Raw genomic sequence first — 16,716 nt, 5'->3', positions numbered from 1 at the left:
ATATTCTAGGATATGGGGGAAATGAGTACAAATGTACATGCCAAATATGGCCTGGACCTGAGGACAGAATGATGCATGCCTATTCAATTTCAGGAACTGGATTGTGTATTGCGTGTATTAGTTCATGTCCTCCTCTTTAACAACTCTATGAGGTTACCTTCTTCTCCCCCTTTACAGAAGAGGTGACTAGTGTTCAGAGAGGTTAATTAACTACCCTAGCTCAGACAGGAGTGAACCTACATCCAGGCTACACTCTTCCATTCCAGCCTTCTGCTATTGCCTGTCCATCCCAACCTGCCACCAACTTCCAGGTCTAGGGGTCAACTATAGCTCAAAGGCCCAATCTGGCTTGCTGCCTAGTTTTATAAATAAAGTTTTATTGGAACTCCTCTCCTTTGTTTATGTATCGTCTACAGCAGCTTTCACACTACAACGGCAGAGTTGAATAGTGTGACAAAGCCCATATGGCCACATAACAGAAAATATTTATAGCCGGTCTTCTACAGAAGAATTTTGCCTACTCTTACCTAGTGTGGACACTCTTGTGTATACAGCTCTACCCCTTCCTGTCAGAGGAATAACACACGTCTCTTTTAATTTCTTCACCTTCTCCTTTCCGCATTCAAGGGTCAAATATCAAAAGTCTTTCTCACATGACTTAAAATTCGTGAACGCAAATGTTTTTGGTGCTAAAAATAATTAGCAATATGGTAACATTTAATCAACTCCTTTTTTGATTGGCCAGAAGGTACAAGTTATCATGCCAAAAATTGCCAAAAATCATTAATAAGGTTGGTTCACTTTAGCTATTTTTAAGGAATCTGGAACTAATTGCTTTAAATTAATCTGCTCCACTCTTTGATCGCTTATTTATCAGATTGGGAAAGATAGATTTAATAGCGCTTGCTTGAAACAGGTTCTTTAATTGGAAACATCACAGCATTTAGCTCCCTTTGTACTCCAGCAATTAAGAACAATTTGGAAAAGTGTTGTTGATTTTCTTCCACACTATTGTCTCCTTGATTAGATTTCCGAAGAACCAGACAAAACAAATGACAATACTAGCTACCACTATTGGTACAAATAAAAGCCCAACAGCCAGATTACTTACTATGAGAAATGTGAGCCATCCCCATCCATTTCATCAGTGTCTTACATTTATTTCCCGGTATCCTTGCTTCTTGTGTAGATAAGTGGCAATACCTCTTATAAAAGGCATCATTTTGCATCCACCTTTACACAATTATCTTTTCTTCAAATAAGCCAAATCAACAGAAGAAATTATTTTTCCTGATTAAGCACCCACATTTCTCTTGGGAGGGAACAAAACAAACAATTAATCTTTCCTTATTTGTTCTCAGAAGTCCCTGCCTCCTTAAACACAGGCTATCCAGGTACCTGTGGCAGCCAGTCGGCAGCAATTAGGCCTGAGCAGAAAATGAATGGACTGCAGGCTGAGGGCCTAATGTGCTGGGAGTCTGTGAGAGGGCAAGGTTATACCAGGAAAATTCCCTTGTTGTCGGAACACCATTCAGAATTACTACCTGACTTCAGCATAATTAACCAGGCTTGGGAATTTATATGAACTAAGTAATTGGAAAGAATTAGCAAGAGATATGTACATTAATCTTTACCAGCTACACAGTGTTTAATGAAATTAAGGGTCTGGTGCTCCTTCTTGCCTTGCTTAGTTTGCACACTTGCTACTTCACCTGTAGAACAAGAGAAACTGCCATAGAAAAATTAAAACAAAACAAAACAAAAAATACTTGGGGGAGAAAACTAGGAACAACACCAAAACTCAAAAGCAGGCTCTTAGTTAAGTAAATTAGAATGCATCCTTAGCATAGAATATTATGGAGCCTTATTAAAATTGTTTTTACAAAGGATCTTTATCGAAGATATATACTGAAATATTTATAGATAAAAAATATGATATCTGAGTTTTTCAAAATAATATGGAAGGCTGGATCATATAGATCAGTCTGCCCCTGAGTCAATAATTGTTGAAGCTGGATGATGGGTATCTGAGATTTTGTTATATGATTTCGTCTACTTTTTATATGTTGAAAATTGTCATTAAAAAAGTTAAGACATTAAAAAAAAAAACCTTGTCCTAGAGAAATATTTAGTATATAGTAAATGACTGTGATGTTTTTAAATTAAAAGAAGAGTTTATAAAGCACTAGAGAGGACACAAATATTTTAAAATACATGATTAAATGTAAGCACAGTAAACAGACAAAGAAAGCACACCATAATTTTGAGATGTCTAAGTCCAAGCTGCTCAACCTCGCCACGATGACATTTTGGGCTGTTTGTTGAGGTCTGTCCTTTGCACTGTAGGATGTTTAGCAGCATCCCTGACCTCTACCCACTAGATGCCAATATCATCCCCACCCTCGGCTGTGACAACCAACAATGTCTCAATGAATCACCACATGTCCCCTGTGAGGCCAAATGTCCCGGTTCAGAACCAGTGGCCTAACTGGAAGAATTACAGAAAATTATTTTTATTCTTTGTAGTTTTCAAAATTGTTGAATATGCACATATGTATAAATCAGAACAATAACAAAAATGCTATTAGGCTAAAAATATATTAACCTACGAGGAGAGAAATCTTGATGTCTGTGAAGAAAAAAATTACTTATATCAGAAAAGAAATGACTATAGAACAGATACATAGTGATCTTCCTTTGATTAAACTAAGTCATCAAGCTAAAAGTGAACCTCACTACAAAAGCCAGTTCTTTTAAAACTCATTGAGTCCATCACCCACAAATCTGATAAAATAGAAATCAAAAGTATCTCAAGAATAATGTTGAGCTTCCTAAAATCTCTGAGTGGAAAACTGCAGTATGAAAGAGAGACTCAAGCCCTCTATGGCTACCTTAAAGGAACCAATATTCACAGAAATATAATACTAGCTCAAGGCGTTCAGTTTTTTATCAGACAAAACAATCTACTTTTAAAGATAAGTTTCAATGTGAAGAGGAAAGTAGCATGTGGCCTATCCATACACATGAAATGGCATTGCTGGCTACCTGCTTCTAGCGGGGACTTGGGGCTGGCTCTCCAGCAACCAGAGCAGGTCTGTGTGTTCTCACCACACGTCTAGAAACAGCACATCCTTGGAGCCCGGAGCTGGGCCACCAAGCCCAGCCAGCTCTTCGAGGAGAAGTTAACCCAAAACATACATTTTATTAACCCAGGGCTCTAGTTCAGGTCATTGAACCTTTCTTACTGTCTATTGCGAGTATTTTTAAAAATTAATACAGATGCCAAACCAGGTGGTCAACATTTGATGACTCATAGGTCTGAAACTCCCAAAGTTTTCAATTCTAAGCCTGATCAAAGCTTCGCGGCCATAGCACACTAGAATGCTCATTTCCAGTCCATTCCCTTCTTTCACATTGATTCCCCTCCATGAAATCATAAATATTTTCAAGGTTCCTAAAGCTTTTCAAATTGCCATTACTGATGTCATGTCCACTGACCTATATTACCTTGGAAGGCTCATTACCCACAGCCCTGATGCTCAGGCTTCACCAGCCTCAGCCACCCAAGGTGAACAAGAATGTCCTGTCTGAATATTTTAAATACTGGTTTAATTTATTTCCTGGAAAGTGTGTTGTTTTCTTTAAAGGAATAACATATATGACTGGTTTCAGAAGTTTAAAACAATTGTCCTACACTAAAAATTATTTTAAATGAAGTATTAAATCATTCTGAGATCACCGGGAAGCCCACAAATCACTGGGAAAAATAAAATGCATTTGAAATTAAGCAGTACGATTCTATATAATTAAAATGCAAACCTTTAAAATATATACTGAGAAGAAATATTGCACATTGTCCTGGGTGATTATTTGTAGCCTTCATAAAGTATTTTTAACTTAGCATAGAAAAAAGTCTTCTAGAAAGACCATAAAACCTAAGAATCTATAGGTCCCTGCCTACAAAAACTAAATTTAGAAAATGGAGACTTCTAAAGTGTTTTTTATTCATATTTTGTCAATTATTTTACCAATTATAATGACACATTTATCTGCCAATTTCTGTGTAAGTGGTTAGGATTTTTCTGTAGAAAACCGACCATGGAAACAAGGCTATAGGATATCTAACCAGGCACAACGGAAACATGTATGCACAACAGAATCTAAAAACACTTGCTAGCAATGATGGATTTAAGTTATTAACAGATCAAAAAGAGATGGATGGTGGTTTGCTTTTCTTAATCTACATCATCATCTAGATCTATTTAAAGATATGGGGTGCACTAACAAACTTGGTTAAGGTTTTGATAAAATCAGTAAAAATAATCTGCCCTTGTTACATTGAGTCTGTATCGATCAATAAAATCACTTGTACAAGGAAAGTACTGTTAAGTACTGACAATCCAAGCCATTAATATTATTTAACACACGGTTCACAATCTTTAACGAGAACAAAGAGCAGTTTGTCTCATGTTATAAACAGGACCTTCACAGATACTGTTATTCTATAGGCTTCTACAGCGCTTTTTTGGAGTCCAAACTGCACATCCCTCATGCACCAATACACCGGTCCCCCAACACATCAGGTGTTGTTCTTCAGCTGCAGTTTAAAGGAAGTTCTTTGTAAGAAGCGAAGCTGCCATTACACCACTTCTCAATCTGTGAATTAAACTCAAATTTGCATGGCCCTGAGCTAAGGGATTAGGTGGCCATTGGGAAAGCACGGGGCTTCTCTGCTATATTTTGAGTTTACTTGGCTCCATTAAGGCCTTTACCTTGATAGCGGTGGATTAAAAGAGAAAATTTCAATTATTTCTCAGCCAGAGTTGGATGGCTAGGAACAGGTATGTGTGTCCAATTTAAAACTATGAAAATAGAAAGTGGAGAAATAGAAAGGATAAAAATATTTTACATAGGAAATTTTTTACCTTTATAAGTATATAAATAACTATGATTACATGAATAATAATGAGAAAACCCCTTGAAGAAGTAAAATTAATTTAGAGATAATTATAATTCTAGGATCTTAAACAGAAACCTGTTCTAAACTTAACCTTTGCTCACAATCCCAGCAGAGCATGGTAAGTCGTGGTTTGCAATTTTGTTGAGATAAGCAAGAGGGAGCCCCTCCTCTTGTAAGTGACCCTTGAAAACATTACAAACCTGGATCTCAGTTCAGTTTAATTGAATCTGTTATTCTTAGCTCAATTACCTACCCTATAATTCTCATGGAATGATTAAAAAACAAACAAACAAAAAAAACTTTGGGGGTCAGCACAGGACTTGGAGAAAAGGCCCCCTAAAAGAATACTAATTGATAGTACTTGTTAATAAAGAGAAGAAAAAATAAAAATATACATCTAAAAACAGGCTCTTGGCTATAAAATATGCATTTTAGGTAACGTCAGGTAAAATGCCACACTTCTAAGTGATTTACAATCATTAAAAGTAAGTCCATGAATACATTCTAGTGCAGAAGTAAGAAAATGTGGCTCACAAAATGGTTTAAGGGCACACACATTCCAGCTAAGACAGAAACTGCCTACCAAGACAAAGAGAACGCTTCCTGAGAAAACATCATGGTGGGACCGGACGCACCTGCCTGCACAAGGCAACTGGGACCTTGTTTAAGAATTTTCATGTAGCAACAGGTGATGAGGCAACTGTTTGGGTAAAGAGAGCAACTGTTTACCCAACAATTTTTTATATAAAACACCATTCCAACACTTTAAAAGCCATAATAGCAGAGAGGAGTCTTTAGGAGAGAAAAGAAACTAGTGGAAGAGAAAGATTAACAGGCTGGAAAATATGCCCAATGGAAGCAGAAAGGCAGCCTGCTTCAGAAGACAATGTCGTATTAAGCACAGTGATGGGTGGTGGGGTTAAAAAGGGACCAGGGCAAGACACAGAGACTATTATTCTGTGAATCCCATGACATGAAGCCTACATACAGGTTGTGTAGTAATAATAATAAAAAGAACATGTTTAAAATGGTCACACTGAAAACTTTTGGGGAACTATCTTATGGGCATGTTGAAAGTCTACTTCAAGTGTATGTGTAAGAATAAAAACAGACTACACTTTATAAAGGTGGAAGGGGCAAAAAGTGGGGGAAAGGAGGACATATGTCATAGTGTCAATGACCACAGCAGAAAAGGGTGTATGTTCCAGCTGGTCTCAGCTGAAATGCACTCTATGTCTGACTGTCATGGGTGGACCCTAACAGAGAACGCTGCATTACCTCATTCCCACCCCCTGAATGAATAGGAAATGAAATCCATTGTGAAATAAAATCTTATGATCAGTAAAACAATAAAACTTGTTTTCCAAAACTTGCCATGTTTGAAGAAAGTATAACAGGAAAGTATGTATGTCATTGCTCAGAGAAGCCTCCAATGTAGATGCTAGTAATACCTGGACAACTGGGATGACAATTTAGCACCTAACACTAGGGATTATTTTGGAAAGGAATTCTTAGCATCCTGAACATGCCATATATATGTAATTTTAAAAATGCATCACTGAGGTGTTAAGAAAGTAAAGAATCTACAGAAGGCTTAAGTTGAATATAAACAGAAATCCTGACAGATAACAAGTACCAAGATTGGCTTTGTCCCATGGGCGAGTTGTGAACCCTAAAAGGTGAGCTCCAAATAAAGCCACTGAAGAATACATCCCCAGGGGAAGGGAGAATGAGAAATAAATACCTTCAAATTTTGTAAGCAATGTTAATGCCTTTGGGTGGTCCAAAATCCCTTCGAGCTAAGAAGTACCAGTTGATAGTATTTCTCAAGTGATTGGCAAAAGTAAATAAAAATTCTCTCTGCATAAATTGAGTCCAAAACTGGCCATAAAAAAATTCCCAAACATAAAAGTACAAAGATATTGATTACCCTGACAAAAATAATAAAAATCCCAAATAAACAAAACACTTATATATACACTATGAAGAAAGAAAGCATCATGAGCAAGAACCAGTAGAAACAACAGTCAACTTAGATCTATGAAGACATCAGTTATTACAATTATCAGACTCAAAATAAAAGACAGAATAGAAAAGTATGGAAAAGGAAACATTAAAAATATATGATACCTGAGCACTTTCCAGAAATGTTGAAAGGCACCTACATCCAGTTACATGGAGTGCATACACACAAAAATCCTCAAAAATGTAAGTTTAAAATATCTACAACTAGATACAGAACAACTATAGTAAAGGTTCCACAGTAAAACAGAAGAACATCAAAGATAAAAAGATCATATAAGTATCAGAGATAAATGACAGATCACTTTCAAAGTGTAAAAAAATTGAATATTTCTGTTTGTGAGAATGGATATTTTTATCACTTTTATTCTTTTTCACGTCTTCCAAAAATAAAGGGAAAAATTACGTGTCTTTTAAAAATTTTATTTTACGATTGCCATATGAATCCATTATTTTCTTTTAAAATATACATTATGGAATTTCAGAGGGCTTATTTTTTCCTATATTTTGTAACATTTTTGCCACTTCATAATCCTACGTATAATTTCATCATTACTCAGAAATTACTTCCAATATGTTAAGAAAATACTTGAGGGACTTTTGGCCAAGAGGGAGGCACAGACAGACACTCTGCATCTCCCTCCACAACTAAGAAGGAATACAACTACCTCAAAACTAGAAACAACCAGAAGTTCCAGAAAATCAAACTGCATGGAAGTCCAGCAAACAAAGATATAAAGAAGAAATACTCATCCAGACAGGTAGTGGGGTGGAGCCGGGGCGGAGAGGATGTGGTGTGGTGGTGGCGGTGACAGTGGCAGGCGGGCAGAAAGTGCGGTCACACGTTTTAAAAAGTCAGGAGGGACACCTGGGGAGCGTTCCCAGCTCCCCACCTGACCTCGCAGCCCACAGTCCCAGCACCGGAGAAAATCAAGCCTCATTGCTTCTGACTGTACAGACCAGTGGAGCATGGGGTGGAGGCAGAAACTGCTGGTCTCTCAGGAGAGTCCGCTTGTTTAAAGGGCCCCCATGGTCCTAGAACGTCCACAGATCCACCCATTGAGGGAACAACGGCCAGGGCAGCAGCTAGAGGGGTGCCAGTCCGGTGCAGAAGTGGGAGAAGTGCCTGGAAGAGGGGTCAGTGCTGGGCAGGTGGCATTGTTCCCTCTCAGATCCCTCCCCCACATACAGCACCACAACATGGTGAAACAGGTCACCTTGTACTGACGAATCCCTAAGGTTCTGCCCCTTACAATGTAACAGGAGCAACAGCTCTACCTGGGACGTGGAGGCAAACACACAGAGTAGCCTGTCAGAATGAGGAGACAGAGAAGTATGGCCCAAAAGGGGAAACAGATCAAGGTTCCAGTGGGAGAACTAAGCGACAAGGAGATAGCCAACCTAACAGATGAGGAGACAAACAATCTAACAGATGCAGAATTCAAAACACTTGTGATAAAGATGTTCACAGGCTTAACAGACACACAAAACCAGTGGTGAAGGGAAGGAAATTGGGGTTCAAATCAATAATTTGGAACATAAGAAAGAAAAAAATACTCAACCAGTGCAGAATGAGGAAGCAAGAATTGAAAAAAATGAGGTAAACTTCCCAAATTTTGCGAAGGAAATGGTCCAGGAAGCACGGAGCGTCCTGGGCGACCTGCACCCAGAGAGGACCACACCAGGACCCATCATGACTGAGATGCCAAAGGTGAAAGATAAAGACAGAGTCCTGGGGGCAGCAAGAGAGAGACGGAGAGTTGCCTACAGGGGATGCTTATAGGACTATCAGCTGATTTCTCAGAGGACACTTTGCAGGCAGGAAGGGACTGGCAAGCAGTATTCAATGAGATGAAAACCAGCCTACAACCAAGATTACTCTATCCAGCAAAGCTACCATTTGGAATGGAAGGGCAGATGAAGTGCTTTCCAGACAAGGGGAAGCTAAAGGAGTTCATCATCACCAAGCCATTATTATATGAAATGTCAAAGGACTTACTTAAGAAAAAGAAGATCAAAACTATGAACACTAAAATGACAACAAACTCACAACTATCAACAACTGAATCTAAAAAATAAAAACAAAATCCAACTGAGCAAACCAGAATAGAAACAGAATCATAGGTACGGGGATCATTTGGAGCGTTATCAACTAGGAGGAGGGAGGGGGAAAAATGGGGAAATGGTGCAGGAACTAAGAAGCATAATTGGTTGGTACAAAACAGACAGGGGGATGTTAAGAATAATATAGGAAAGGGTGAAGCCAAAGAACTTCTGTGCACGACCCATGGACATGAACGAAGGGGGTACTGGGCAGAGGGGAGCAAAGGGGAAAAAAATGGAACTACTGTAACAACATAATCAATAAAATATACTTAAAAAATACTTGAATAAGAAAATCGAATAATTATGGAATAGTCTAGAAGGATAACGAAATAAATAATAATCATTTTATCACACTTTAGCTAGAGCTGTGCCAGTCCGGTGCGGAAGTGGGAGAAGTGCCTGGAAAAGGGGTGAGTGCTGGTCAGGCCATGAGTAAACCTCAACCTTACCCACCATTTGTTCTTTTTCTCCTGAAAGACTATGAATCTTCATCTCGGATAATGAAATTCTGCCAGTTATGTCCAGGCATTAGAGCATTTCTGTTATTCTTTGTGCCCAGCCCTTGGGTCACCTTTTCTATCTAAAGACTCATATCTTCCAGCTTAGGAAAATTTTCAACTATTTTTTCCTTTGATTATTCCATTCCCTACTTTTGTATTTCCCCCTCTTCTTTCTCTCTGGGACTCTAGAAAGAAGTAAAACATTAGACCTGGAAGGGTTGTCTAGTCTCTACCTTGGAGAATTTCTGTGTCTGTACAGAAACAGATACAGAAACAGTGTCCCAACTATAGAGAGCAGCTACTGAATGTTTTCGATTGGATGCACAACTAATTCTAAGACCTTTTGGGTGTCCTCTGATTTTTCCTTTTACATAGTATCTTAATGTCATCTTTTAGATGTAGATCCCTTTGTGAAACTCTTGGTTTATTAAATCATTATTTTTTCATCTACAGAAGCTGAAGCTACAGAGCCTGGGCAGGGTGATATGGAGGGTCTGCTGCTGCCCATGCAGCAGACCCCCCCTCTCTTCGCAGCTGAAGGGTCCAAGGGAAAGACGGAGTCAATACAGCTTGGCTTCAGGTGCGCCGCAGGAGTTGCCGGTGTTGACTACAACGTCAAACCGCCTTAGGGACTCCGGCTCCGGATTTTCTGTCGGGGTTTACTCCCTTAGCCTTTCCCCTGAAGAGGTATGCTGCAAGGCAGCGGAGGTTTTTTGGAGTCAGAGTTTTCCTTCTCTGATGTGCCCTGACTGGAAGATCGAACCAGCGACACTTAGCTCGCAGGCCGACGCTCAATCCACTGAGCCAAACCAGCCAGGGTCACTGGAGAGGACATTCCAGCGTCATCGCAAGATGTCGATTCAACACGGGAGGAGACAGATACCGTGTCACTCCCAAGTCGGACTGCACAGCCATTTTCGGCGGTGCAGATAGACTCTTAAGAAGCTACACCATCGTCTCTTGAGACGGACGGCTGCCGACGACGACGAGATTTTTTCATCACCAAAAAGGACTTATTCAGGAAAAAGAAAAATTGCAATTCAGCACCTAGAGACTTGGTGAGCCACATACAAGTTCCTACTAAATCAGTTTTTAAGATATATTTTGTGTTCTGAATTAATCTTTCCTGGAGTGCTTTAGTTCATATTGGTCTTTTTATTCATGCTACTTGTTTTCTGTGAGTGCTGGGTGATTCCTTGGTTATCAGAGCTCCCTGGAGAAAGCAGCCCGGGAACCTTGGGTGGGTCCCCTCTGCTGGTCTGTCTGCAGCATGATCACCACATACCTCCTTCCAAGGGCAAAGACAGTGTGGGTGGAGCATGCAGTCTGGCAGGCTTTTCCTTGGGGATTAACTTGGAGGCCCCGATATCCACAACAGACGCCTTAGCTCTCCTTAGCTATTCTGTTTAATATTTTGTTATATTGCTTTGTTTTTAGGTGAAAAGTCACAAATTTTTTTTTTTGGCTGGTCATAAACATCAGGCTGCCTATATCCTGTACAGAGTAAGTAGCCTGGGTCCTGTCCCATATATACACCCTGAATGAAACCACTTGTTTTCACATTCACTGCTCACCTTGGCCTCTACCTCACCTGCCAGTTCTAAGAAGCTCTCCACCACAGTGCGTGCTCTCATGGCAGGGTCTGGACTGCTACTTTCTGCTCTGTTGCATCCATTCACACACTCCCAGAACATTCCATCTTCCAGAAAGTTGTTGAAAGTTTTCTTCCTTTGATGATCCTCTCTTTTCCCTTCCCATTCACTACTTCACTGTTGGGATTTATTCCTTAAGTTTTTATACTTTTATTTCAGTGGGATCTCAAGAAATGTGGGAAGTACTCTCAAATGAAGACATACAAGTATTATATAAAACATGTTTGATGGTCAAATCAGTTTTGGAAACCTCAGTTAATTTATTCTTAAGATTTCTGCTTTTATGCAGATGACAACACAGAAAATAGACACATACTCATAGTTCTCATAGGATTTTAAAAATTCAATTTATAGACTGAAAGAATCACAAATCTGTTGCTCTATCAAGGAAGCTGGGGCGTAGATTAGTCAATTGAATTGTGATAACTGATGATTAAAAGGTCTTCTTCTTTACTATTATTATTATATACCTAAGTAAAATAATATGTGAAGGCTGAAAACTTTCTTCCGACTTGGAAAAATCTACAACATGTAATGAAAAGAGCCTATACTAGGAGTTGAGAAACTAAAATTCCAGTCCAATCTCTAACTAGTATACTCCAGGAAGTGAGGCAAGTTTCCTTACACCACTGGACCTTAGTTTCTCCATTTCTAAAATACAAGAGCGACATGTGCCGCCTTAGGAAATGCGTGCGCTGCACTCACCCATGGACCAAGTTGCTCCTTGGACAAGAGGAAGAGCTATTTTCTCTGGCCATCTCAGGAGCTAATCTGCCTGTTTTATGGGTGGGAAACTGAGGCCAGAGAGATGGTCATGAACATAACCAAAGGGCAGAAGGCAAGCTGGACTAGAAAATGCCTATGTGTCCTATGGGTTGGACATGGTATGGCTTTGGAGTATGGGTACGTTCTTGGGGTTATGGGCTGGAACAGGGCCATCCCAGCCAGCTCCTGCCCAGGACCAGCTGCAGGCCAGCGCCTGCTGAGAAGTGCTCGTGACACACCCTGGAGTCTGACCCAGGTGTAAGTTCTCTGGGTGAGTGGCTGGAGTTACATAGGTGACTAGAAGGAACAGTAATAACTGTCGTCTTCTTTTTTTTTCCCTAGGTTTGAATACTTAAAAAAGAATTCTTTTTAATTTTAAAGAGACTTAAACACCAAAAGTTATCAAGAAATGACACTAAGCCAGGGTTTTTATTTCACTTGGGTAAAGCATTCACACTCACCTTTGCAATTTCCATCTAGCTCCCACGCCCGCAAATAGAATCAAGTGTCATAGGGAGAGAAAGCGCCCTTGAACTCCCGGGGATTTAGTGACAACAAATTGAATATTAAATGCACAATAGGAAACAAGCCCTCTCAGTCTTTCAACCACATCTTCCAAGCCCTGTTTCTGAGACTAGAAAATTCTAAGCTCAATTTGAATGTCACTGTAAACTCCACTCTGTGCCAGATGATTTTAGCCGCATATTTATATTCAAAGTACAAACAACTTAAAATGTTTACACTGAGTAGTAATGGAAGTCATGTGTCAAATACAATGGGAGGAAAAAGAGTAAAGCTTTCTTCAGAACTAAAGCTTGAAGATACACAATATCTTTGGGAAATCTGCCTTACAAATAAGAAGAAATTGTTTACTTACACCATTTAATTATAGAGAACATGCATTTTTACTCTTTGCATACAATGTCTAAAGTCTTGTTTTTAAGTTTTTGGTTTGGTTTTTGCTCTACAGTGTTGCCTGAAGCTCTGGATGTCTGTTAGTTCCATATACATTTGTGGTCCCCAATTCCTTTAATCTCCCACTCCCTGGGAAAGCCAGTGAAGTACTCACCACTGTGTTCAAAAGAAAAAGAGCAAAAACAGTAAAGAGAGCCCTCCTCAGACGCCCTGGGGGCTGCCAGTTGTCAGCTTTCCCATCTGAGCAGAGTAAAGACCATCTCTCCACAGGGAGCAGAGTCCTCTGAATCTATCACTAAGTACAAGCCTTTAGTGACAGCTTCTTTGCAGCCTCTAATCACCAGCTATTCAGGTAAATTCACTCAGCAAAGTTCTGTAGCGGAAACAGGATGCTGGCTTACCACAGCCCATTGCCACCCTCCTGAACAGAACCCACCGTAGGGTCAATGCTAAAGGCGTTAGGAAAATGTCAATGGAAAAAGACAGTCATGGCTGCCGAAAACTTTGATGTAACATGTCTTAGAGATGGATAGATCATCACAGTAAATTCTTAACTCTTAGGTGAAGTCCATCCTTCTTCTTCTTTTTCTTTTGAGAGCCAAAACTCCCAACCCCTCACCTCACACCACCTTGGTCATTTTCAAGTCAGCCTCTGAAGTGGACTCAGGTGTCCTGCCCGCACCATGCTGTGCCCACCCCCAACCTCTTCTCAGCACTTGCCTTGGGCCATGTTCTTGGGCTAATGACGACTGCACTGAATATTCACCTGAGTCCTCTAGCTTTTTAGTTTTAAAATCTTGAAGAAGATAACACTTCCCTTCTGCTTTTCCTGTCACTTGGCAGAGAGAGGAGAGAAAGAGAGTACTTCTGTCTATCTTATTTAGGTAATTCTGTTTGAATCTCACAGGTGCAGAAAGAGCATCCTACTGAATTCGTTTAAAAACATAAATTCTAATTTTCAAAGAAGCTGGCCCTTCATCGGAAGCAATTTTTATACACTCATTCTCAATTTGATTCCATAGATACATTAGCCCACTGAAAATTACTTGGTTTCTCTATCTCCCCAACACCAAAAACCTAAAGGCAGGAAATGCTCTGATAAAGTAGTAAATCTATTTTGCATCGTTGAATAAAACAATCAACAATACTGGACAGACCCTTTCAACATCAGTTTCTACCTTTATACTAAAATTTCACTTACCTGATCCACATAACTTATTTTAAATAGAACCTAATTAAAGCTCAAAGAACCAACCAGTAATATATCTATAATTTTAAACTGTAATCTAGACTGTTTCATTGCTTCATATATTTCGCATCTCACCCATAAGTTCTGAGAAAAAACATCTACCTAAATGATTATTTAAACTGCATTATGTTAACTGAGGATCCAAACACATCTTACCTGTAAATATGTCTCCAAACCTTGTCGTCGTTGTTCCAAAACTTTTGGGACCCAGTTCCTCACATGTTTAGAGGGGATTTCTGGAGTTTTAATACATTTCTTAAGCTATAAAGACACAAACAAAAAAAAATACAGAAAAGGTCTCAACTATGAAGACGTTATGGGAGGAAGCCAATAAAAAAAAAGTGAACTGTTATCTTCAATAAAAAGATAGAGGAAAATATAATAACATTGAAATTTTCAAAAAATTCTTTACTTAGCTACCCTAAATGTTCAAATTTCAAGATAAATTTTTGTGTTTTTGGTAGTTGTTGCTATTGTTGTACATGATCTATATTTCAAACTGGAGTTATTTTTTTCTAAAAAATTAAAAGTTCAGTAAATAAATTATAAAAGTTTATAATTTCCCAAATCAATTAATACAATGAAGTTTTGTCTGCATGAGGTACTTTCCCTATGTATTTTTCACATAAAAAAGCAAAACGAAATGCTATTGTTTATGAACACCAGACCATAAAATGCCATATGAACTAGACCACATCATTTTGAGAGTTTCTTTAAAGTTTTATAATAAAATGAACTAAAAAACAGAGAGACTGATCCTGCCAACCTTCCTAATAATTAGGTCCAAATTCTGTTCATGAAAACTGAATGATGATTCTCAGCTAAGCCTTTTGGGGCAGCAGTTTTAAGGGACCATATAAAATGGGGAAAAATCCTACTGGAAGCTGAGTTAGAAATACCTGTGTTAGGTGTATCCTACTACATACATATCCTAAACCTGTGAATATTACCTTACATGTCAAGGTACTTTGCATATCTGATTAAATTAGGGGGTCTCACAATGAAAAGATTATGCAAGAGTATCCAGCTGGGCTCAACGTAATCACAAGAATCTGTGTAAGAGGAAGGCGGGAGGGTCACGGTCAGAGAGCGACCGCAGTGGCTTGCTCTGACTACGAAGGAAGGGTCCTGGGCCCAGGCAGCCTCTGCAAGCTGGAATGGGAAAGGAATGGGTTCTCCCTTGTAGCCTACTGACACCTTGATTTTAGCTCAATGCCACTCACTTTGGACTTCTGACTTTAAGAAGTATACAATAGAGAAACAAGATGGCGGAGGAGTAAGTGGAAGCTACACTAACTTCCTCCTAGAACTAGTCTGGATTTACAATGTAATTTTGGAGAAATCATCTGGAATAACGAACCGAACACCAGCTGGAGAGAAGTCTTATAACCACGGAGAGACAGAAAAGGCCGCTACATCACAACGTGACCGGTAGGGAGTGCGGCGACGTGGAAGGGCTGGCTGGGCTCCCACGGGTGGCAGCTGAAGGGGCTGAGAAACAGCTCAGCAGCCGGGGATTCCCCCTGAGAAGGGCAGGGTCTAAACCCCCAGCTGGGCTTCCCAGCCTACAGCGACAGAGTGGAAAGTAAAATAGTATCAGCTGTGAAAAGCGAAAAGCCACAGGCTTTCTTGCTAGCCGGAGAGAAACAGCAGGAGAAAAAGAGCTCTTAAGTGGATCACATACGAAAATATTTTGGCCACCACTTACCCTGGGCTCAAGCAGAGGGAAGGCAGAGAGGACTGGAGACACTTGGGGAGAATTTGGCACGGTGGCTTTGAGGGGAGAACTGGAGGAGCAGCTGACTGGGTCCCAGTGCTGACTCATCCCCAGTACTGCGGGTAGACCATTACCCTCCAAGTGGCGTCAGCCTGAGGGGAAGCAAAAGCCCTGCCTACAGGAATTAAGCTGCCACACCCACAGTCCTTAAGCCTGACAGCTAATCACAGATTGAATAGATTAACAATCAAAGAAGACAGACAACAGCAGTAGATCCCTGGAAGTCTCCAACAGGCTGCCTAGGGCCAGACTGGTACATGATCTGACGCCACCAGAGGCAGATCCAGGAAGTGCAGATCATTCCAAGAAGCACCAACAAACAATAGGAGTCAAAAAAATGGGGAGACAGAGAAACAACCTCCCATCAAAAGGAAAGGTAGAATCCCCAGAAAGAGTGCTAAATGAAATAGAGGGGAGCGAACTATCAGATATGGAATTCAAAACATGGATTATGGAGAAGCTGAATGAGCTCAGCGGAAACTTCAAAGAACTCCAGAAAAACTACAAGGAACTCACAGAAAATTACGTGAGCATGAAAAAGGACATAGAAGCTATCAATAAGAGCCAGGAGGAAATGAAAAATACGATCTCTGAATTGAAGAACACAGTAGAAGGAATTAAAAGCAGGCTAGAGGAAGCAGAAGATCGGATCAGCGAGCTGGAGGACAACCTACACAAAAACTCCCAGACAATGCAACAAAATGAAAAAAGACTGAACAAGACTGAAGAGGTTCTAAGACAGCTGCAGGACAACATGAAACGTAATAATA

General features: G+C 39.9%; 1 protein-coding gene across 4 annotated transcripts in view; it reads right to left on the bottom strand.

The window, feature by feature from the left end:
• The window catches only part of SNX24 (sorting nexin 24), a 140,285-nt gene that overhangs the window by 37,495 nt on the left and 86,074 nt on the right, over positions 1-16,716 (bottom strand). For all 4 annotated transcript variants that reach the window (XM_090279057.1, XM_090279060.1, XM_090279061.1 and 1 more), the window contains one exon: positions 14,326-14,430. In XM_090279057.1, coding sequence (XP_090135183.1) covers positions 14,326-14,430 — 105 coding nt within the window. The remainder of the gene's footprint in view (positions 1-14,325; positions 14,431-16,716) is intronic.

This window comes from Furipterus horrens, unplaced genomic scaffold, assembly GCF_987537825.1.
Source record: "Furipterus horrens unplaced genomic scaffold, mFurHor1.1.pri manual_scaffold_5, whole genome shotgun sequence".
Classification (NCBI taxonomy): Eukaryota; Metazoa; Chordata; class Mammalia; order Chiroptera; family Furipteridae; genus Furipterus; species Furipterus horrens.
The sequence above is the reverse complement of the archived record's forward strand: the minus strand, read 5'-3'. Positions and strand labels throughout refer to the sequence as shown.